Source organism: Arvicola amphibius, chromosome 15, assembly GCF_903992535.2.
Source record: "Arvicola amphibius chromosome 15, mArvAmp1.2, whole genome shotgun sequence".
Classification (NCBI taxonomy): Eukaryota; Metazoa; Chordata; class Mammalia; order Rodentia; family Cricetidae; genus Arvicola; species Arvicola amphibius.
The window spans coordinates 49279511-49302217 of NC_052061.1; the positions used below are offsets into that span (position 1 = coordinate 49279511).

Sequence of the window (22707 nt, forward strand, 5' to 3'; positions counted from 1 at the left end):
TTCCTGGATATGCCTTTGCCCACCATGGAGTTCTGCCAAATGTCTGCTTTCCTTGCTCTTCCACAGCCAGCCGCCCGCCCTGACTCAGCTGGTGAGTTTGTACCTTGGGAGGTCACACTTTCTTTGGAAAGATCCCGCCACTATGAGCTGGCTGGAGGAAAATGTCCGTGAGGTTCTGCAAGCAGTGGATGCTGGGGACCCTGCTGTGGAGGCCTGTGAGAACAGGTGAGCTGAGCCTGACAGATAAGCGGAAGAACCTAGCTTAGTGAGGGTACCCTGCGGACACAAGTCCTTTCTGTGTCTCCTCCTGGGTCTTTATCACACACATGGGACCTCTGATTTCAGCTTGACTCTGAAGGAGCCACCAGGAAGTTCTGGGCATGACTGCGGCTCTTTACAGAGATGTGAAAGGGTGGTTGTTAGGACCCTAGTGTTTGTTTAGCTTGTTTCTGCTTCAGTGCTCTGTTCCCATATTTGCTATCATGATTGCTTTTCTTTTTTTTCTTTTTTTTAAAGGACTTATTTATTTACTATGTATATAGTGTTCTGCCAGCATGTATGAGTACACACCAGAAGAAGGCACTAGATCTCATTACAGATGGTTGTGAGCCACCATGTAGTTGTTGGGAATTGAACTCAGGACCTCTGGAAGAACAGACAGTGCTCTTAACCTCTGAGCCATCTCTCCAGCCCTTGATTGCTTTTCTTACTCTTGTTGACAAAAGTTGAAGCCAAAAGGCAGCCAAAGCAACCTGTTGTGGTTTTCCTTTCTACATGTGGGGTCTTCTGTAACTCAGAAGCTGTTATTGCTGCATTGGAGAAGCAGTCCTTTTGCCCGTTTGTGCAGTTTTGCTCACGGTCCTCGTCAGCATCCTGGCTCTGGGGGCAGCTAGGCCAGGCTAGTTCTGAGGGCTTTGTTCTGCCCTGGCTGTATCATTTCCCTGTGGAGTCAGGAGATCCGGTGGTACACACAAGGCTAAATTCTAGACTATTTGAGGAACGGGGAGGAGGAAGCACTATTGCTTCCAGCCCTCTCCCTGCACTGGTTCTCAGCTGTGTCCAGCAGGAGGCAGACCCCCTACAGTCGCAGCAGCTACTGACACACCCAGGGATTCCGTTGTGGACACCATCTAGTGTCTCACCAGACTACCCACAGCTACCCTCATTTTCACACGGATGAAGGGAGCAGAGTGCAGAACAAGCTAGTAGACTCTGCTTTCAGAGTCTGTCTACTCTTGCTTCAGTGCTATGGGCTAGTAACACAGCTTCCATCCAAGAGTGAGGTAGGAGGTTTCCAGAAGTGGAACACTAGTCCTTGCTGGATCTTCCCCAAGGTGGGTATGGGTGACTTGGTGTTTTATACTGTGGGCACCAGTTTATCAGTTTATCTGCCGTTGTCTACTCTGGCCTCAGGCGGAAGGTGCTTTACCAGCGTGCACCCAGAAACATCCACCGCCATGTGATACTCTCTGAGATCAAGGAGGCTGTTGCTGCCCTTCCCTCGGTAAGAGAGGACTGCTGAAAATGGGGACTTTGTGTGTGCCAGTCACAGTATAGCTTGCTACCCACAGTGTGGCCTGCATGCTAAGCAGAGCTGAAACTGGTACAGCAGGCTCTTCCCCCTCAGCCAGTTTCTCTGGGCCTTTCCTCACTGTATTATTGCCTCAGTTGCTATCTCACCGGGGTGTCACACTCTCTGTGATGGAGACCCAGCCCTTCTTCACAGACCCCTGCAGCAATACTCATGTAACTATGTGCCACCTGCAGCAGAGCCTTGGCTCTGCTTTCACAGATGTGTTTTCTGTTGTCACTCTGGGAGTGGGGAGCAAGGCTGCCTCATTTGGTGAACCAGCAGCCCAATGGAGCCCAGTGGCTCTCCTCCCCAGTCCATGGTCTGTAGTTAGGCCGGTCATTTTTAGCATGAATATAGATGGTAGCACCTGTGGAAAATGCCCTCTGTCGTACATCCCACTGATTGAGATAAAATGTCATACATGTTCCCCCTGACGATCCTCAGGGACAGTCTGTTCCACCCAGACCTAAAGTTTCTTGAAACAGAAATGGCCACTTCTGCCAGGTATAGTGACTGCCTCCTGGCAGATGGCTCAAATCTGAGTTGAGACCCCACTGAAGCTCAGGAAGGCAGGAGCTGCCAGCAGTGCTCCAGAGTCTCTATTTTTGTCCCCTCCTAAAGGACGTGACCACACAGTCTGTGATGGGATTTGATCCTCTGCCGCCCCTGGACACCATCTACTCGTACGTCAGACCAGAGAGGTACCTGCCTTCCCTGCTTTGTTCTCTCAGCCACAAACCCTCGTTAGTGCTTCGGGGCTCACTGGGGCTGCCTTACATATTAGAAGGAAAAAGACAAACACAGACGAAAAGGGCCATCCCACTCAGGAGCAGGCAAGTAGTGTAACACGGAGCTTCCTCTGAACCCACCAGAGGTCTGCGTTCTGCCCCATAGGTTTTGTAGCAGGTGTGAGAAGCGCAGGGGGAAGCAAAATTAGGAGCCACCTCTGACCTGGCGCACTCCACAGCAGACATCAAACTTAGGATTCAGAGATAGACGTGGCGTCAAATCTGCCTGTGGGAGAAAGTGACTGAGAAAGAAGAAAGACATACCAGACCAGGAAGTCAAAGTCACCTGCTTTGTAGAAAGATGTGCGCCAGCCAGCCAGAGGGTGGCAGCTGGTCCTCAAGCCTGTGCAGAAACACTCTTCCAAGGGCAGAGCGTAAGGTCCAGTGAGCGCCAAAGGAAAGCCCATGTGACCGAGCCAGGAGAAGGGGTAGTGGGTCAAGCATTAACATGGAACATTCCTGATTCACAGGCTGCCATGTACATGTGGGGAGATTGTAGAGTCTGAGTCATGAGAGAACTCATTTTCCTCCCCTCCTAGCCTTCACAGCTGCCCCATCTGGGTCCATTGTCCCACACAGTCTGTTTCAAGAAAGGAGCACAGGTCACCTAGACCTTGGCAAAGCATGTTGAGTAGAGTGACTCCCATTTAAGGTTTAGATGAAGACGAGAATTTTCACTGGGGTCAGAAACGTCCTGACGTGGCCTTGCTGTCATAGCTTTCTGCCCTGCTCTTGAGTCCCCAGGAGGGCAGTGTGATGATACTGTGCAGAGGAGCTGTGCCACAGCCTCTGAGATGCCCAGACCTCTCCCCCTGCCTTTATGTGACTGCCATGCCTTCTCCAGCCTTCAGATGCTATAGTCACCTTGTCCACTTTCCGTGTGACCCAGCAGGCTAGGTCCCTAAAGAAGCAGCACTCTAGGACACCACGCCTCTCCTTCCCTTGTTGCTCTGGGTGTCCATAGCTACACTCAAGGCTGGTTAGTAGTCATCACGGGCCACTCCAGACCCTGATCGCAGTTTGGTACCCAGAAGCTAAGCCCCACTCAGAGGCTGCCTGTCCCTAGCAGTTAGACTAGGTAAGGACAGCTGACAAGGCCGGGACCCCACAGTGTCTGTTGACCTTCATTTTCTGACCTTTTTAATTTTCAGGCTGAGTCCAGTCAGCCATGGAAACACAATTGCCCTCTTCTTCCGGTCATTATTGCCAAATTACACCACAGAGGTATGTTGATGGAGCATATTGGTCTTTCCCTCCCAAGTTGCTATGGGCAAGTCCAGCTCAGGGTGGAGGCAGGAACGGCTGAGACTGTGCCGTGCTTAGGAAGTGGGGACGCAGCCTGCAGAAACTGCAGCAGCCACTCCTGGGTGAGTAGTGTGAGGCTGAGAGAGAGATGGTCAGCGTCGTGGCAGGTTGGCCATGGCTAAACATGCACATTTGGCCTTTAGAGCTGCGTCTTCTGGGCAGGGCCCTTGGGAGGGGACAGGCCTGATCTTGGCGCTTGAGCTGCCTCAGACTGTTAAGCCGGGTCTCAAATCTGTACAGACAGCCCCCACTTAGATGTGTCTCATTGTTCAGGAGAGGCTGGAGGAAGGAGTGGCCGGGGGTCCGAACCGCAATCAAGGCTTGATCAGGCTGATGTTGGCCTTGCGTGACATGATGGCCGACTTCCGCCTCAGCGACCTGGAGCCTCAGGAGGACAGTCCTGAGGGCGAGGGGGACTGGGACTGACTGTCCAGATGCTGTGCCCCAGAGCCGTGCAATTATGTTCCTGATTCTTTTCTGGTTGGATTAACCAGTTCCCTGAAGTAGAAATGCTGACCATGTCATCTACCCGTGTCTTTTGTTTTCCCTCTAAATGTGAGTGGGTTATGCTCTGCTGTGAGTGAGCGTTTCCTCCAGTGCCCTCCAACATAGCCCAGGAGCAGTGAGCCCCACACCACATACACCCTGCTGTGCGCCTCATACTTCCAAAGTTTGTAACTTAATACATAGAAAGGGGTTATCTCAGAATCTTCAGTGCAAGGACACCCCCTTCCCCGTGCTCCTTGCTAGAGGTCACTGAACGTTCCACACATGCTATGCCCAGCATGTTTGCAGTGGTGGGGATCAACCCAGGGCCTGGCACGTGATCTACCGTTGAACGATAGTCCCAGCCTAGGAATTTTATTAGTACATTTGGAAGGCTGGAGATGTGCCTCAGTTGGTAGACTGCTTGTTTAGCGTGCAGAGAGCTCCAGATTCGATCCGCAGCAGAACACAAACCAGGTGTGGTAGTGTTCATCTGTAATTTCAGTATTCAAGAGGTAGAGAGAGGGACAAGAGATTTAGGAGTTTAAAATCATCCTCTGCTACATAACGAGTTCAAAGCCAGACTTAGTTACATGAGACCCCATCTCAAAAGAGAGGTTTGTGGCATGGGGCACCCAGAATTGAAAGAGATGCCAAGAAGCAGCTTTGAGGCAGAAAATTTTCTTAGGCAGATCAGGGATGCTTTACAGAGGTTAAAGGGTGTTTAATCTAGCTAGGGATGAGTGGGGAGCCCTGACCAAGAACCCCCAGTCCAGTGGCAGGAACAGAGACCACAGCCTGGCAAGGCCAGAGGTTCGTGTCTCATAAGCTGTCTGATTGTACAAAGATCCAGTCTACTAAGATGTTATAAGCTGTGTCAGGTTTCTCTTGGGCAGCGCTGCCCATCTGTGCCTATACAGAGCCTGGGGGAGGTCCTACCACGGTCTCTAGTCGGAGAGATGACCAGTGAGGTCCACCCTAAGTTTTGGTCCATTGGTTTCTTCCTGGAAGTTTAGACATTGTTTCAAACATCACTGGATGCATCTGGTATGGACTAGGTACAAATAAAGTGTGTTTCAGGGATGTCCCGGGGGCCGTCTAAATGGCTCGGTGAGTAAAGGAACTTGCTGCCAAGCCTGCTAACCTGTGTTCAATCCCCAGGATCCATATGGTGGATGGAGAGAGCTAACTCCGGAGAGCAAACTCCTATAGGTTGTCCTCTGACCTCCACGCATACCTTGTGGCATTGCATGCCTATACAAACACCAAATTAATGAAAAAGGGGCTGCATGGTGGTAAAAAGTACTTACTGTGCTCGGTGCTTTTACAGAGGACCAGGGTTTGATTTTGAGCGCCCATGGCAGGTAGTTCACAGCCACCCGTATTTCTAGCCCCAGCATACAAACAAATACATGATATGGCTGAGCAGGGCCCAGGTCACTGTCCCCTCAACAGGACATTGAGGACTGACTTGTACCCAGCTGTAGTCAGCCTAAGTGTCACAGCCCACTTCTCATCAGTCATTTGCAAGGGGCTCTGTGTTCAACATACGTGCCTGGTGAGAAGTCACATGTCACATGAATTGGTGCTGCATCTCTTGTTTTTCTCCAGCATGAATTGGCAAGGCCATGAAGTCTGGATACAGGTTCTACTACTTGTGCTCATGGGTCAGCAGGGGGCTGGGGAGGGCAGGCCTGGGGGGCATAGCCCCCATCAGTTGCCTCACCTACTCCTGGGTTTGGTGGGAGATCTACACCCAGTCCCAGAGAGGGGTACTGTTGAGATGGTCCTAATTCAGTGTCTGGATCCCAGTTCAAGTTGGAGTGGCCTGTGGTAAGTTTCAGCTACGGGGAGGAGGGATTGGCTAGGAATGGGTTTGTTTTCTGGAAATGACAAGCACAGAAAACCTGGCATCCTGCCTCTTCCTTTCAGCAGCTGTAAGTCCATCCAGATGAGGACATGGCATCTGGAGCTGCAGCAGCTCTTCTACAACCACGAGGCAATGAACTCCACAGTGAAGAGCCAGTGTTCTAGGAACAGTGAAGCAGATGATGGCCTAGGCCTTCAGGAGCTTCCCCCTCCAGGCCTGCATCCTGAGAGGCCGTTAAATGATCGGCTTCAGAATGTTGCTCAGACTTAATTTCCAACTGAATCCATTTCTAATGGTGATAAATAAAAAACAGTCATTTATGTCATCTGTGGATCATCAGGAAAAGTAACTTTATGAGACAGAGTCTCAATGTGTAGCCCTCAATGGCCTAGAACTTGTTATGTAGACCAGGCTGGCATCAGAGATCAGCCTGCCTCTGCCTCCCAAATGTTAGAATTAAAAGTGTGCACCACCACACCTAATCTGCATGTCATCTAAGCAGCTTTAAAGTCTGGCCTGCCACCCAGGTGGGGTGGTACTGTATCCCACTCCTCCCACACCTCAGTCTCAGTAAGAGGTGCCTCCTTGTGTGCTCCTGTGCAGAATTGTTGGGTATTTGTGCATTTTCATGTAGTCAGGGAGAGAACCTGTTTGCTGCCTCCCAGAGAAAGTTCAGAGGAAATGAATGACTTTCAAATGAAAACATGGTGACATAGTCTTTTTAACTTCTGTTTTATTGTGTGTATGGTCTTTGCCTGAATATGTGTCTGTGCGCCATCTACATTCAATATATACAGAAACCAGAAAAATAATGTTGGATCCCTTGGAAGTGGAATTGCAAACCTCTCTCTCTCTCTCTCTCTCTCTCTCTCTCTCTCTCTCTCTCTCTCTCTCTCCCTCCCTCCCTCCCTCCTCCCCACCCCCCCCCACAGGGTAGGGTAGTATGGGTTACACAGGGTTACACTGTGTAGCTCTGGCTGTCCTGGAACTCAGACCAGGGTGGTCTCAAATTCAAATATCCACCTGCCTCTGCCTCCCAAGTGCTGGGATTAAAGGCGTGCACCACCACCTGGCTATCACAAGCAATTCTTAGTCACTGTGTGGGTGCTGAAAATCAAACCTGGGTCTTCTGAAAGAGCAGTCAGTGCTCTTAACTGCCTGAAGCCATCTCTTCAACCCCACGCATGGGCTTCTTGAGAACCTCTGTGACCAGAGCCAGAAGGGACATGTTCACACCGTCCGGGGGCCTGGGGGAACCTCCTAAGAGAAACACTGAGCCTCTTGCCCTGTGGGATTGCCGTTTGGAATGCGGGCTGCCTTTTGCTTCATGGAGAGAGCCCCCCCTTAGCCGTTCTGCAGGTAGTGTCCCCTACTAGGTAGGTAATCACTCCTGCATGTCATTTGTCATGTGCTTTTCTCAGGCCACTGAGTATTATCAGGCTTGGGGTACTCAGCTTCTTCTAGTCCAGACAGCCCCAAGACTAACTTGGCCATCTCTCCACTACAGCAGAGCACAAGCTGACTTTCCCAGCTCTGTTTTGCTGTTTCCTCTGAAGATCCTAGCTGTGACTTTGTGATCCAAAATGAATGCCAAGGCATGGTCACCTTCCTCTCAATGCCCCTTGGCAGGAGCTTCCCATAAAGGATGTGGCTGCCTCTGCCAGAGACTGTTCAGTTTTCCCACCCTTTGAAGTCAGGCTGTCTGCAGGGTGAACTGTGGTTGTCTCAAAGACTTCATTCTGAAGCCAGAAATACCAGCATCTCAGGAAGTTAGGGCAGGGGACACTTGCTCTTTCATGTCCCAGAAGTGAGAAGTGGCCTGCAGCTACGGGATGCCTGGGCATCATGTGGGTTTAGGAGCCAGTCATGGCTCGTCCCACATCATCAGACCTGGGACCCTTCTTGGCTAGAAGCAGAATAAGTCCCATGTCGTAGGAGGCAGACAGCTGGGATGAATGTGGCTATGGCAGTGTGAGCCCTTCTCTGAGGCTTAGGACACTCAGGACACCCAGAGTCCTGTCTCATCCTGTGTGCCTGTAACAGTACACCTGAAGGCATGAACACAGTTTGTTCACCAGTTTGAAAAATGGTTTGGCCAGATCTACTAAATCTGCAGATAGACCTCATGCCTGCAGTCATGTCATTGGTTGGTAACATTCAACATAAGCACATGCCTATGTGTGCCGATGATGTCCAGCAAGACCTGCCAACAGCACTGATCGGGATAAGGTTGGCCACAAGCTGCCAAGTGTCCTGCATGAGTCTTTCACATGATGGAACACGCAACCCGAATGTTTTAGTTACCCGAATAACAAGGTGACTCTTAGTGTGAGCACAGTATAAACTGAAAGATGCTATGTCGTGCAATGTTTCAAGACAGACAGAACTGATAGTGCTGAGGCCCAGGAAGGCCCAAAACAACTGATATAAATTGTATTTTATTTATTGATTGGGGAATGTAGTTCTGACCACGCTCTAACATTTGCTCGTGGATGCTCACGTAGTTCATGTGGACTTTCATGGTGGCTGTTCTGTGTGGGCACCTTATGACCAGAAGTTGCCAAGGTAGGCGAGAGAAAGAGCAGACGTCTAGCTGGTGCACACCTTTAATATGAGCACTCTGGCAGCCAATCGCTGCTCGGGACCTGCCTACTCTACCTGCTCTACCAAGCGAATTCCAGGCCAGCCGGGGTTCCATAATAGTGAGAGCCTGCCTCAGAAAAACAAACAAGAATGGGCTTTTAACGGTAGTATCACAAACACTTTAAGTGCATTCCGGCTAATTCCTGCCTCTAATTCCCTGCTGGCTTTCTTACCTTACTTTCTTCACCTACATGGAAGGGAGCATCTTGTGCTGATGAGAAAACAGTGGGTGCCATGGAGAAAGCCCAGCAGCGGCTAGGGGTGGGCTGGGGTGGGTTGGTACCACCCCTGCCTGCTGTCCCGACCACTATGAATAGTCACATGCCCAGCTACTGGCCCACAGAGTCTACACTGATGTAGTTTCTGGCTCCAGGGCTGGCATGTGCTTCACAGAGGAAATGGGACTTCTGGGAGGAAGGGTTGTGCCCTGGGGAGAGGAGGGATTCAGGAGTGTAAGAGAAGGCCTCAGGCTCCCCTCTACTGGGCTCCCAGGAAGTGACAAGCTTCCTGCCACACCCAGAACTGTAGCTAAAGGAGGCTTTAGCAATCTTGGAGCCTTGAAGGACGTGGAGAGTCGTTAACCCTGCCCGCTCATCTGAACCCATTGGTACAGGTCTTTTGCCTAGCTTAGCTCTGCTTGAAGTCCCTGCAGCTGTCATTGATTCTCAAAGTTCTCGATTCAACCTTGAATTCATGCTACCTTGACCTCCGTAGCTGAGTTGGTGCTCTATATACACATCCCCCACTTCAGATAGAAGTGTCACTGTCCCTGGCATGGTTCTGAGGGTGGGAGTTGGGGTGCCCAGTTCACAACCTGTGACTGCCCGAGGCAGAGCAGCATGAGAGGGAGGAGGTCGAAGACAAGAAAGTGGCATAGAGACAGGTTTGGAGGTTTAGGTAGGGCTACACGGGGCAGGTCCTGGTGAGACTGGATGCCTGAAAGGGATTTGGTGAGTCTTTGGGGGCTTTGAACACAGAGAAATGCAGTACCCTGTGCTGGAGTCTGGAGCCAGGTTCTCCGGTTTCTGGGTGCCGCTTATGCCCTCTAGAGGCAGTCCAGGGTGCTTGGACACATGCCCGTCATGTGGCCACCCTGAGGAGGAGGGGCGAGTTAAAAGATTCAGAGAAAGGCTCTATTCTTCCCCCGACCTCAGCCCACCCTGGCTTGGGGGGAGGCAGAGGACCAAGAAACTGGGAGGTGCTAAGTTTAGCAATGTCTCTGTCCGAGTCACTTCCCAGCAAAAGGCAGCGAGGGCAGCAGAAGGCTGGGCTCCTTTACACAGGTAGCGAGACTTCATGAGCCGAGCTCGGGGTCTCAGCCAGGAAGCGTCTAGACTGCCTGTGCCATGCGTAGGCTGACCTGTCTGGCCTGCCCGAAAGAGGGAAAGTGTGAAGGAAAGTCGGAGAGCGCCCAGATGGGAAGAGGCAGGGCGTGAGGAGCGTCAGAGACCCCTGATGACACCACGAGCCCAACAGGACACTGGGAGGCTGATACCACCTGGAGCCGAAGCCTCCCCTGACTGCTTCCTACTTCCTGGACAAGACTATGCCCACTCAGGGGCCCCAGAAGAGGCTTCTGGGTTCTCTCAACTCCACCTCCACAGCCACCCCTCACCTTGGACTGGCCACCAACCAGACAGGGCCTTGGTGCCTGCAGGTGTCTATCCCAGATGGCCTCTTCCTCAGCCTGGGGCTGGTGAGTCTGGTGGAGAACGTGCTGGTCGTGATAGCCATCACCAAAAACCGCAACTTGCACTCACCCATGTATTGCTTCATCTGCTGCCTGGCCCTGTCTGACCTGATGGTGAGTATAAGCCTCGTGCTGGAGACTGCTATCATCCTGCTCCTGGAGGCAGGGGCCCTGGTGACCCGGGCTGCTTTGGTGCAGCAGCTGGACAACGTCATGGACGTGCTCATCTGTGGCTCCATGGTGTCCAGCCTGTGCTTTCTCGGTGTCATCGCCATAGATCGCTACATCTCCATCTTCTACGCCCTGCGCTACCATAGCATCGTGACACTGCCCCGGGCACGACGGGCCATTGTGGGCATCTGGGTGGCCAGCATCCTCTTCAGCACCCTCTTTATCACCTACTACAATCACACAGCCGTCCTCATCTGCCTTATCACTTTCTTTCTCGCGATGCTGGCACTCATGGCCATTCTGTACGTCCACATGCTCACCCGAGCATGCCAGCACGCTCAGGGGATCGCCCGGCTCCACAAGAGGCAGCGCTCCGCCCGCCAAGGCTTCTGCCTTAAGGGTGCCGCCACCCTCACTATCCTTCTGGGCATTTTCTTCCTGTGCTGGGGCCCCTTCTTCCTGCATCTCTTACTCATCGTTCTCTGCCCTCAGCACCCCACCTGCAGCTGCATCTTTAAGAATTTCAACCTCTTCCTCGTTCTCATCATCTTCAGCTCCATCGTCGACCCCCTCATCTATGCCTTTCGCAGTCAGGAGCTCCGCATGACACTCAGGGAGGTGCTGCTGTGCTCATGGTGAGCAGGGAGGTGGCTTCTGGTCTCGTGGCCAGGGCGCTGGGCAGAGGGTGACAGTGATATCCCGTGGCCCGCATCCGGTACGACCACAGGTATTGGTCTCTATTTGTCCAAGGGCGGATTAGATGAACTTGAAAATAGAAACACAAACTGCCTGGGACCAGGAGGAAGGGTAAATGTGACTGCAGGGCTCATCCAGGGTAGCTGTGGGGAATGAAAGAAACGGGATGGGAATTCTAGCTCCAGGCAAGGGTCAGGTCCCCGGGCTCCTGAAGAGACAGCCCCTACCTCTGGGGAGCTTCACCTCTACTCAGTGACTAGGCGGCCCCCACCCAACTCCTCAGGTCACTCAGGCTGGGCCCTCTACTGCTGGGATGAACAGGAAGTTTCTGAATTAAAAGAACGACAAGATCCGTAAAGGAGCACTACTCATGGTGAGGGCTTCCCAATGGGGAATTTGTGACCAGGAAAATCCAGCCGTAGTCATGAAGTAGGCTATTTAAGCAAGTGAGGCCCTTCCTCAATAAAGGGACCAGCATTGCAGAACGTGCTTCTAGCACTAGAGGAATGGGACTGACCTAAAGATTAGTCATATGGTTCATGGCAATCCGGAGAGGTGAGACCCAACTGCTCCCTCCCTCCCCCCAGTACTCCTCTGGCCTCGATAGAGGCCATTGGCCTATTAGTGGCACAACCTGTGGCTCTGAGCCAGAAAGCCATTGAAATGCTAAGCTCAGATGGAGCCCTCATCACTATCTGTCCTAGCTCTGTCAGGAAGTTTGAGTGGGAAAAGGGTAAGGACAGCAGTCAGGACAGGAAGAAGGGAGTCTCAGAAGCCACAGCTGCCTGCCTGAATTAGGAATTCACGGTCCGGAAGCACACCAAATACCCTAATCAGGCCCACTTGGCTTCCTCGGTATTACAAACACCACAATAGAGCAGGGGGCTGCAGGTTCAGAAGCCTCCGCTTTACCTCTCTGGTGACAAGACTGTTCAGGCTCCCTCCAGTTCAGCCATACACTGCAGCAGGACCAGAGTCCCAGCTCCTGATGGGGCCCACCTGTAACCCCGGCCAGAGCCTGCCCCTTTCCTGGCCTCATTCCTCCAGCACCTTCAGCCACGGCGCCACTCTGAGCTACCCTGAGGGGCCTGTAGCATAGCATAGGTCAGGGGTTGGGGTCTGTTTCTATTCGACATTGCCCTCCTGGGAGAGGCTGGCGGTGCCAGTGCTCTACCAGCCTAGGGAAGTATTTAAACTGTGGCTCTCAGGATAGAGGAGGGTGTCTAGGAGCTCGAGGGTATCTGAGTCCCAGGGAGTGGCACATGGGGTGAGCCACAGTTCTTGCTGCTGTAGAATGGCAGACTCCCCAAGCCCTTCTACTGCTACAACCTGGAATTCCTACTGCAAAGTCTATATTGGGTCCCCACCGATGCTAAGCACTCCTCTGTCCTCGTCCCTGGGGTGACCTCAGTCTGGACTAATAAATATGCCCTCAACCACCTCTCAAGACAGGGCGTGGCATCAATCCTGACCCTAGCCACACCATCAGCTCCAGCCTTGCTGGTTCCCGGCAAGGCCAGCCTTTGCTGGGAGACAGGACCGTGAGTCAGCCTTTATCCTGGCACCATAGCTCTCTGGGGACACGGGGAGCTGGCCTGGCCTGATGTCATCTGACAGGGAGGCAGCCCAAGCCTCTGAATGCTTCCAAGCATCTTCCCTGTCCAGACAAGGAGACTGAGCCAGATGCTCACCCAGGACTTCTTGAACCAGGCCAGCTGGAAACCAGCTACAAAAAGCCACATCATGGACACGTTGTGGGGGAGGAGCATCTCTTGAGAACAAAAGACCCATTTCTAAACTCAGCGAACTCAGAAGCTTATCCTCAGAGAAGAGTTGTACACAGCCACTGTATCCAGCACACGCCCGTGCAAACTGGACAAAGGCACCAGCAGTTTGCTTTTAGCTGCTCTTGTGAAATGAATGTTTTTGGACCATCTATGTGTGGTAGTACTGTCTCAAACTCTTCCAGGACTTCTGTCATTGAAATACCAAAAAGTCCCCATGAGGTGTCACTGGCCATAGATGAATATTAAATCAGTGTTGTATATGAACACATTGCATGTCTTCTGTTGACCATTTGGCTCTTCCTCCCAATGGGCCCCCTCCACACTCACTCAGTCTCCTTACCTAGTAGCTCCAGGTCACTCCATGTCCCCTTTTTGCCCTCACTTGTACCAAAAGTGAAAGGGAGGGTACCAATGACATCAGGGACTGCTCAGGCAGAAAACATTGTTCAACATCCTCTGCTGACTGGCTTGTAGCTCCTTAAGTGAATTTTCCACGCAGATATTCATGAAACGGGGTTACTTGCCAGAAACTGTGCATCCTCGCATCCCAGGTACATCTGCACCCTTACACCAACCCTTTGTGGAGCAAGGGACTGGTAGCCCTCTCTCCTCCAGAAAACAGTGACCTCAGAGTTGGAGCTATAATCCACCACCCTCCTGACTTGCGTTCCCAGTTCTGCACAGAAGTATCAAAGAGGCTCCAGCTTTCCCAAGCTCGCACACCCCAAGGAACCCAGCAAACTCAGAGAATATGGGTCTTGAATCTTAAGTACGTGAGAGTAAAAAAAGACCTTCTTCACAAAGCTGCAGGGTGGGGTTGGGGCAGGGACGAAATGGGGAGGGTAGCTACTGGGGTGGGGCACTGAGGAGCCTGGGCTCTCTATTGTCCCCAGAGCCGAAGGCCCTCCGGTGGCCCCTCCTCCGAAGGCGCGGCCAGACATGCTCCGCATTGTGCGGGCGGATCTCGATGCGTGGTGCTGATGCTGCAGTGCCTGCCGCATTCTGCGGCAGCGCCCCAGCATTGGTCGGCAGCACTGACATCAGCTAGCGAGGGCGGGGCAGCCTCTTATAAGAGGGCGCGACGGAGGCCACCGATCCTCCGCAGCCCGCTGTCCGCCTGCTTCTCAACTCAAGCCGTTTGAAGTCAGCATGAGGGAGATCGTGCACATCCAGGCCGGCCAGTGCGGCAACCAGATAGGGGCCAAGGTGAGGCTGAGCCGTCCGGCGTCCTGCGTCCCCACGAGAGCCAGCCCCGGGGGAGGGAGGAGAAAGAGTCTGTTCTGGGAGCCGCTAGCGGAACAAAGGGAAGAACCCAGCCCTTGCCCAGCCCCTTGCCCGGCTCCTGGGACCCTGGGATCCCCAATCAGCTCCCCTCACTCGCGCCACTTTGTCCCGCACCTAGGTTGCTGCGGACAGCTAGCGGCAAACCCTTCTGACTCTCACTTCCATCCATTCTGCTCACCCACACACACCATGGCTCCAGCAGGTACAGTGGATATGGTTGGGGGCGCCGACTGGGCGTGGCCTTCTTTGAGACTGCCACTTAAGCCTTGAGTAAGATGGGTGTGTCGGGCAACTTTGGGTGGGGCTCTCCCCTAAAGCCATAATGACTGTACATGCCCGAACCCCTACTGGAGACCTGGACGGTCTTCAAGAAGTCAGGCCGCCCTCACATCCTCAGCCTTGCTCAGATCACCCTCAGCTTCCTTGCCCCACCCTATTCCTTTGTTGGAGGGGTTGGGCCTGGACTCCCATGACCTTGGTCCAGAACTGGACTCTCCTTATTTTTACAAATCTTCCATCTCTAACCGCCCCCCCACCCAGAGCCTCCCACTGGGAATTGAGCACAGAACAAAGCCGACTGCAAAGGATGGCCTGTTTCTCCTCTATTGTTAGCCCCCCATCAGGTGTTGAAGCCTAGGAAAAAAAAAAAAAAAAAAAAGAGGGGGGGTTGGTGCAGTGACTCTGCATCCTGGCTGTGAGTAGTGAGGTAGCTGTCCTGTTTCCACGCCCTAGGATTCCTTACTCAAGGTCACACAGCCAGTAGGAGACAGAGCCGCTTGATCCCTGCAGAAGCCCAACTTGGGATTGGGTTGGGTCTGGGTGGGTGGGGTCAGCTACCTCCTTCTTCTCCCTTCTGAACTATTGTTTGAGCTCCATATTTGAGATGGAGCTTTGTCCAGGCGGATGCTGGATGCTGGATGGGGCTCGGTGTATAGCTAGTTCCCAAAGGAGGAGGTGGGGTAGACAGGTCCTGGAAGGGAGGGGACCGAAGCAGCGATTACCTCTGGAGGCTGTTGCCATAGAAACCGGGCAGGAACAAAAAGCTAATTACCATGGGCTGGGGCGGTCACGTGGCTGACATGTAAATTACAAGTTTGGCTCTAGGGTGGAGGTTCCTCTAGTTAGGGGGGAGGGAAGCAGCAACAGGGAGGCTCCCTAATCACTGAGGAGACAGCTGTTCCTATTCTAGGGAGGAACTTGGGGAGGGGGCTTCCTAGGGTAATCACTGACAGCTGCCCTGGCCTGAAGGGAGGGTGAGCGCTCATTAATGTGGTCACAGGTGCCAGGCCTTCCGTGAACATCTGCGCCTGGAAAGGCCAGGGGTGAGTGGGGGAGGGGAGCTTTGCGATCCCAAGACCAGTTGGGTGGTTCTCCTGTGCTGGAGCTGGTGCTGTACTGTGTTCGCGTGGACTCCCGTTTAGCAAGGGCCTGGAAGTCAGGTCAGACTCTGTCTATCCCAGGAATGTGAGCTGGAGAAGAGGCCCGAGCGCCGGACCCAGCTGAGCTTGATCTGTTTCTCAGCACTGTGGCCCTTAGGTTTCCCTTTTTTTATTGTTTTGAGGCTTTTGTTGTTTTGTTGTTGTGTTTTTTTAATTACATGTTTTTAAATTTTGAATACCTGATCCTTTTTTAACAGTGCAAACAATGAGTAAACTATCTGGGCAGGCGTGTCTTCCTTTCCCATTGTCTCCCTGAGTGGGCGTTGTAGTCAGTACAAGGCCCTCTGACCTAGAAGATCTCCCAGAGACCAGACAGAAGGGCCCGGCCCTGTGGGGATTGACTCGCTTAGCATCTGCCCCAGGCCATTTGAACTTCCTTGGCCAGACTTACTTCCTATTTTACAGCTGGCTTTAGGGTCCCTGGTGTTAGCTGCAGCGGGGAAAGTTTTCCCTGCCACCTGAAGCAGCTGAGGGAGTGAGCGCCAAGGGCTGGTTTTCTGCTTATGGTTCCTTTGGGTGGTGCCTATCCTGGCACAAAGGGCCATTGGCTTCAGAGAGGTGACGGGGCAGAGGTGTGGGTGGCATGGAGACAAGAAGAGTGAGGCCAGGAGGAAATGCTTGGAAGCAGCAGAAGAGGGGCATCAGCAATGCATAAGGTCACTGTCTCCTGTGAGTGAAAACCCTGGGCCCGCTGCATCATTGCGCCCTGGGTGTGTGTGCGTGCCCGCCCTGGGTGTGTGTGTGCGGTGTGGGTATCACCCTCCCCTAAGGCTGAGAAAGATGAAGGTTCTAGATGTTGAGTCACTTGCCTCGGATCACACCATGGATTTGAGCAAGGCAGGAATTTTAGTATAGGTGTGTGCAGATGTGTCAAGGTGGGTGGTGACATGTGCCCCCACCTAGGAGCAGAAATGACTGGGCCACCCTTTTTGTTCCTTTTCTGGGGCCTGGGATCCTAGATTCATTCTCCTATAAAGGAGTCCCTTAGAAAATATCTTTATGGTGCCTTTGTCTACACTTCTTGTGTGTGCCCCACTGGCTGCCTGAGTACTGCCCCACCCAAGCAGGAGCCTTTGGAGGACCTGGTGAGTTCTAGCGGAACGGAATATCTTTGGGGGCTTATGGACCTCCCTGTGAGAGTCATGCATCCCGACTCTGTTTGCACTCGTGGTCCACTACCCTGCTGTCTTCAGAGGCCCGCACCCCAAGAGGGTCAGCACCGTGGACAGCAGCAGTGTGCTGTGCCGGCTGGAATCCTGAGTCCACGGGACGTTTAGATTGGGTTCGCAACACCTAGTGGTTTTCTTTTCTGTAGTGACGCTACTTGATTTAAATAAGTCTATTCATTTACTTATCAAATATTCTATGTAGAATATTCTATGTATTCTATTATGTTTTTTATGTTAGCCTCTTAATATGTAGCCCAGACTGGCCTTGAACTCATGATCCTCCAGCCTAGGCCTGCTAAGTACTGGGTTTGCAGCTCTGTACCATTGCAGCAAGGAATATTTTATTTTGAATTACATTTTTCTACTTTTAATCTACAAAAGCAGCTTGTTGGCTGGAGATGTGGCTCAGTGATCAGGCATTAGTTTGACTAGCATGCAAGCGGCCTCGAAGCTGGTCTCCAGCAGAGTGAAAAAAGCAGAACCTGAAAACTGCAGAGAACTGAGCACGCTGCTGCACACGCACGCGCAGTACCAGCGACCCGAGAGGCCGAGGCAGGGAGATTAAGGTTGCTTCAGTTTGGGTGACAGAACAAGAACCTTGTTTCAGTTTTGTGTTTCTTTGTTTGGTCTACAGAGTGAGCTCCAGGACAGCCAAGACTACACAGAGAAACCCTGTTTCAAAAATAAATAAATAAAATGAAAAATAATAAATAAAATAAAAGCTAACGTGCACGTGACAAAACTCCAACAGCACCAAAGGGTTGACAATGAAAATGCTCTTTTTCTTAACCCCACACCAGGTCCCCAGGATGTCTCTAAGACATCTAAATATAGACCAGCACATGCAGACTGTTTCCTAAGCTGCTTTCAACCCTGATCAATCTTTTTCTCCACACGACTCCCAAGAAGAGATCTTTCGTTCCTCTAGGTCTTTATATTGTTAACTTATCTGCAAGTCTCTCGAGCTCCTAGCAGTGATGAAGGGTGTCGCAGCCAAGGTGGTACTCTGTGTGCCCTGATGAAGTGTCTTTCTGTCTGTAGCCCTTTCCTTCCCGGGCCCCCGGGACTATATAACAGTGATGACTATCTGCTGCCGTTACTCCTATGCTCTGTGCGATTAACTGTGTTTGCACAAGAACCTGTTATCCTGGAGCCAGCCCAGTGTATGGGGACACTAATGAGCATAACGAGCCCTTGTGCGGCCACTGTGAACTCTGATTCTTAGACCTTGCTCTGTGCTGTCTTGCCCTGCTGAAGTGATGGTGGCAGTGGCTGCAGTCTTGTGCAAGGGGCTCACTACCTGAGGGTAGCCGCTTGTGAGCCAATGATCCTGGGTGTTACCAGGCTCCTAGAATTTAGCTCTTGTAGACCAGGCTGGCCTTGAACTCACAGAGATCCACCTGTCTCTGCCTCAGACAAGCCATTCTGCGGCTGGAGACTCCTGGGGGCTCTTCTGCAGATCCAGTTGTGGGTCCCACTGCCTGAGGCCAATGATAACATACCAGGCACCCATGGAACTTTCCGTGTAAATGGCTTACACTGGCACTGAGGGTCACAGGTAGTGACTAAGAACCCGATGCTGAATCCGACCAGCTCTGCCACCTACGCTGGGCAGATTTCTACCTTCTGTGTGCCTTCAGTTCCTTTCCCAAAAAGGAAAAATAAAAAATGACCTCAGGCCGGGCGGTGGTGGCGCACGCCTTTAATCCCAGCACTCGGGAGGCAGAGGCAGGCGGATCTCTGTGAGTTCGAGGCCAGCCTGGTCTACAAGAGCTAGTTCCAGGACAGGCTCTAAAAAAAGCTGCAGAGAAACCCTGTCTCGAAAAACCAAAAAAAAAAAAAAAAAAATGACCTCAGGAGAGATCTGCATTTCCCTACAGGTGCAGCACTGGGTAGAACCTGCCAGTGTGGGCTGAGTCCTAGTCCACCCTGGGGGCCTGGTAATGTTAGCCAGATAATGCAGAGTAGGTATGGAGTTTTCATTCTTTTCTAAAGCCTTATGTTGTGTGTCTAGTAAGGTCCCGAAGTTTTACTTTTGCACCGAGGGCTTTAAGACTTCAGAATGGCAAAGACCTACTAAGTGGGGTCACAAGTGCCCACTGGACTCTTTTCTCCTGTCCCTATACAGTTCTGGGAGGTCATCAGTGATGAGCATGGCATAGACCCCAGTGGCAACTACGTGGGGGACTCAGACCTGCAGCTGGAGCGCATCAGCGTGTACTACAATGAGGCCTCCTGTGAGTACCACTCCGCGTCCATTCTGACCCTGGAAGAAGGGCCCCTGGGTAAATAGAGCCCTAGCATTCACTGACCAAGATCCTAGCAGGTCTGACTGTATATGAGGCACCCAAACTCACAGCATAAAAAGTGACTACCCTGGAATAAGATGCAAATGTATTTAATGATAGCGATGGCCTGGGTCATCCTACCTGCCCTGGGTGTCAGTCATTACACTCATGACCAGGCCAGAGATTACTATGGGTCCATGCCTAACACAAGTTCCAGCCCTTACTAAGTGCAGGAGACTGGTAACTCACACCGCTGACTCCTCTTTCCTCTCAGCTCACAAGTATGTGCCCAGAGCCATTCTGGTGGACCTGGAACCCGGAACCATGGACAGTGTACGGTCTGGAGCCTTTGGGCACCTATTCAGGCCTGACAACTTTATCTTTGGTAAGTTCTCCTGCTCCAGGCTCTGATGACAGAAACCTGGGCCTGGCAAACCCAGGTCAACAGAGGCAGAATGTCTGAAAGGGGATTATTTTTCACTGGGACTCTGGAGGGCAAAAATGACTTTCCACATTACAGTGGGCATTAGAGGTCCAGATGCCGGGTTCTGTGTAGGAAATAGTCCCTCTCAACATTTCCAAAGAAAGAGAGAACCACCCCCTCTGACCTTCACACGCGTGCCAGGGCATGTGCACACCCACACATGTGTGCGTACTCAACACATACATATTCTCTCTCTCTAAAGAAACAAATGTGTCGTTGTGTTTAAAGACCTTGGTACTAGACTAGCACGTGCCAGTTCTCAGCCAGTCCTCGGTCACAAGAGATGCTCAGGGTTTCATTTTGTTCTGGCTTAGAGGGATGAGGTGACTGTATTAAGGACAGCCTTCATCTCCCTTCACGGTCTCAGCAGACGGTTGGGAGGAAAGGTGAGCCGGAGAGGAAGGCTGAGCTATTCATCTGGGACATCCTTGAGAGACAGTAAGGCTCTCGTCTCATCCCAGATTCTCCATACCCTGTTAACAGTGTCTGCAGCTGAGATCCCCGCAACTCAACAGTGATGCCCAGGGTGGAATGAGAAGGCGTGTTAGCACAGTGTGTATTTTACAGACCACAGGGGAACCAATGCACTTCTGGAGTGTCTGGCAGGTCCTGAGGTCTGCTGTAGACCCTTGACTTAGCTCATCACCTGCTTCTTCTGTCTCTACAGGTCAGAGTGGCGCTGGCAACAACTGGGCCAAAGGGCACTATACTGAGGGCGCAGAGTTGGTGGACTCAGTCCTGGATGTCGTGCGGAAGGAGTGTGAAAACTGCGACTGTCTGCAGGGCTTCCAGCTGACACACTCCCTGGGTGGGGGCACAGGCTCGGGCATGGGCACGCTGCTCATCAGCAAGGTGCGTGAGGAGTACCCTGACCGCATCATGAACACCTTCAGCGTGGTGCCCTCGCCCAAAGTGTCAGACACTGTGGTGGAGCCCTACAACGCCACCCTGTCCATCCACCAGCTGGTGGAGAACACGGATGAAACCTACTGTATCGACAATGAGGCCCTCTACGACATCTGCTTCCGCACCCTCAAATTGGCCACACCCACCTATGGGGACCTCAACCACCTTGTGTCTGCTACCATGAGTGGAGTCACTACCTCCCTTCGATTCCCCGGTCAACTCAATGCTGACCTCCGCAAGCTGGCTGTCAACATGGTGCCCTTCCCCCGCCTGCACTTCTTCATGCCTGGCTTTGCCCCACTTACAGCCCGGGGCAGCCAGCAGTACCGTGCCCTGACGGTACCTGAGCTCACCCAGCAGATGTTCGATGCCAAGAACATGATGGCCGCCTGTGACCCTCGCCACGGCCGCTACCTGACAGTGGCCACTGTCTTCCGTGGGCGCATGTCCATGAAGGAGGTCGACGAGCAGATGCTGGCCATCCAGAGTAAGAACAGTAGTTACTTCGTGGAGTGGATTCCCAACAACGTCAAGGTAGCGGTGTGCGATATCCCACCCCGTGGGCTCAAGATGTCATCCACCTTCATCGGCAACAGCACCGCCATCCAGGAGCTGTTCAAGCGCATCTCGGAGCAGTTCACCGCCATGTTCCGGCGCAAGGCCTTCCTGCACTGGTACACGGGCGAGGGCATGGACGAGATGGAGTTCACCGAGGCCGAGAGCAACATGAACGACCTCGTCTCTGAGTACCAGCAGTACCAGGACGCCACCGCCGAAGAGGAGGGCGAAATGTATGAAGATGACGATGAGGAATCCGAAGCCCAGGGGCCCAAGTGAAGCTGCTCACAGCTGGGGTGTGGGGCCAAGTGGCAGCCAGGGCCAAGCCAAGCAGCATCTGTCCCCCAGAGCCATCTAGCTACTGACACTGCCCCCAGCTTTGCTCCCCACCGGCTCACTAGGGCATCCTAGGGCTCCCAGGTTAAAGTCCTTCAGTATTTATGGCCGTCCCTGCCCCACACGAGTCCACTTGGCTCTGTCCTCCCCGTTTAGGCCACCTCTGTATTTGTGTTGCTCATTTGTCTCTGTTTTATTACGGCTCCAGGCCTGGTGTTTTATGGTTTGTTTTGTTTTTTTACTGAGTTGTGTTTATATTTGGAGGGGGGGTATACTTAATAAAGTCTCTGCTGTCAGATCTCTGCCTGGTACTGGAGAGTTCTTTTCCTTTGCCTTTTTCTGCCATCTTTTCTTTCTTTCTTTCTTTTTTTTTTTTTGACAAGAACTAGGCTGAAGCATGTTTGATGTAAAGTAGGTTTATTTTTGTTTTGGGAAAGACTAATTTAGAGCTATAAGAGAAGGACAAACACACACAGGGTGGTGACTAACACTTGCGGCTAAGGTTTGTGCTTGAAGGGTCTCCACGGGCATCCCAGAGAGGGAGGGAGGGGAGCTAGAGAAGGAAGTTTGCTTGGTTTAAATCCTCATCCCAGAACCCCTGGCACATCTGACTCAGAAAGCAGCTGTCCTGATCTCCCACGGGGTGTCATGTTCAGCTTTCTTCCTGCTGTCTATGCTGAAAGTCAAGTGTTAGCAGCCATATAAGGAAACCGAAGCCTGAGACTTGAACTGGAGAGACAGGAAAGGGAAAACTGGGAAGGCTGGTACTTGGCCTTTGAGAAGGCGCTAGCTGGGAATGGGAGCCAACCATATGCTGGCTCCGTGTTCCCCCCAGTGGTGGTTTCCTGGAACTTCAGAATGCCCAGTATCCGGTTGCACAGAAAGTGACATTGCCAGAGATCCTTACCCAGCGCTCCCCCTCCTCCTCAGGGAGAAGACTGAAACCCAGAGAGGCCAACTGTGAGTGTGCACAGCTGGGCGAAGGCAGAACTTCTAAACTGAGCCTCTGCCGCCCATCCTTGTCGTCAAGGGTGTTGTCAGAGCTTAAGCCCCTACCCTCCGCTTGGTGACAGGGTACCTTCTCACAGCTTCTCTCTCCGTGTGTGAGTCAGTAGGTACTGAAGAAGACCTACGGCAGAGCTGTTGGTTGGTCCTGGCGTCAGACTAGGGCTGCTGCTCCTCAAAGGGCAACATCTCTCCAATTCTGGCCCTGATGTAGGCTGGGCTCCGGAGT

General features: G+C 52.4%; 2 protein-coding genes across 5 annotated transcripts in view; both read left to right on the top strand.

Moving 5' to 3' along the window:
* The window catches only part of Tcf25 (transcription factor 25), a 31131-nt gene extending 24384 nt beyond the window's left edge, over positions 1 to 6747 (top strand). For 2 of the 4 annotated variants that reach the window (XM_038312386.2, XM_038312385.2), the window contains 5 exons: positions 67 to 225; positions 1414 to 1504; positions 2195 to 2274; positions 3513 to 3585; positions 3940 to 4190. In XM_038312386.2, coding sequence (XP_038168314.1) covers positions 67 to 225; positions 1414 to 1504; positions 2195 to 2274; positions 3513 to 3585; positions 3940 to 4092 — 556 coding nt within the window. In that variant the 3' untranslated portion in view covers positions 4093 to 4190. Of the gene's footprint in view, positions 1 to 66; positions 226 to 1413; positions 1505 to 2194; positions 2275 to 3512; positions 3586 to 3939; positions 4191 to 6084 lie in introns of those variants that run through there. The other 2 variants (XM_038312387.2, XM_038312388.2) reach the window with 2 other exon arrangements.
* A 3464-nt stretch (positions 6748 to 10211) lies between these two features.
* LOC119801749 lies at positions 10212 to 21416 on the top strand. Its single transcript, XM_042054211.1, has 7 exons — positions 10212 to 11161; positions 11810 to 11955; positions 12840 to 13166; positions 14115 to 14215; positions 19030 to 19138; positions 19464 to 19574; positions 20341 to 21416. Exons 1-7 carry the CDS (start codon positions 10212 to 10214, stop codon positions 21414 to 21416), a joined length of 2820 nt encoding a protein of 939 aa, XP_041910145.1.
* The last annotated feature ends 1291 nt before the right edge of the window (positions 21417 to 22707 follow it).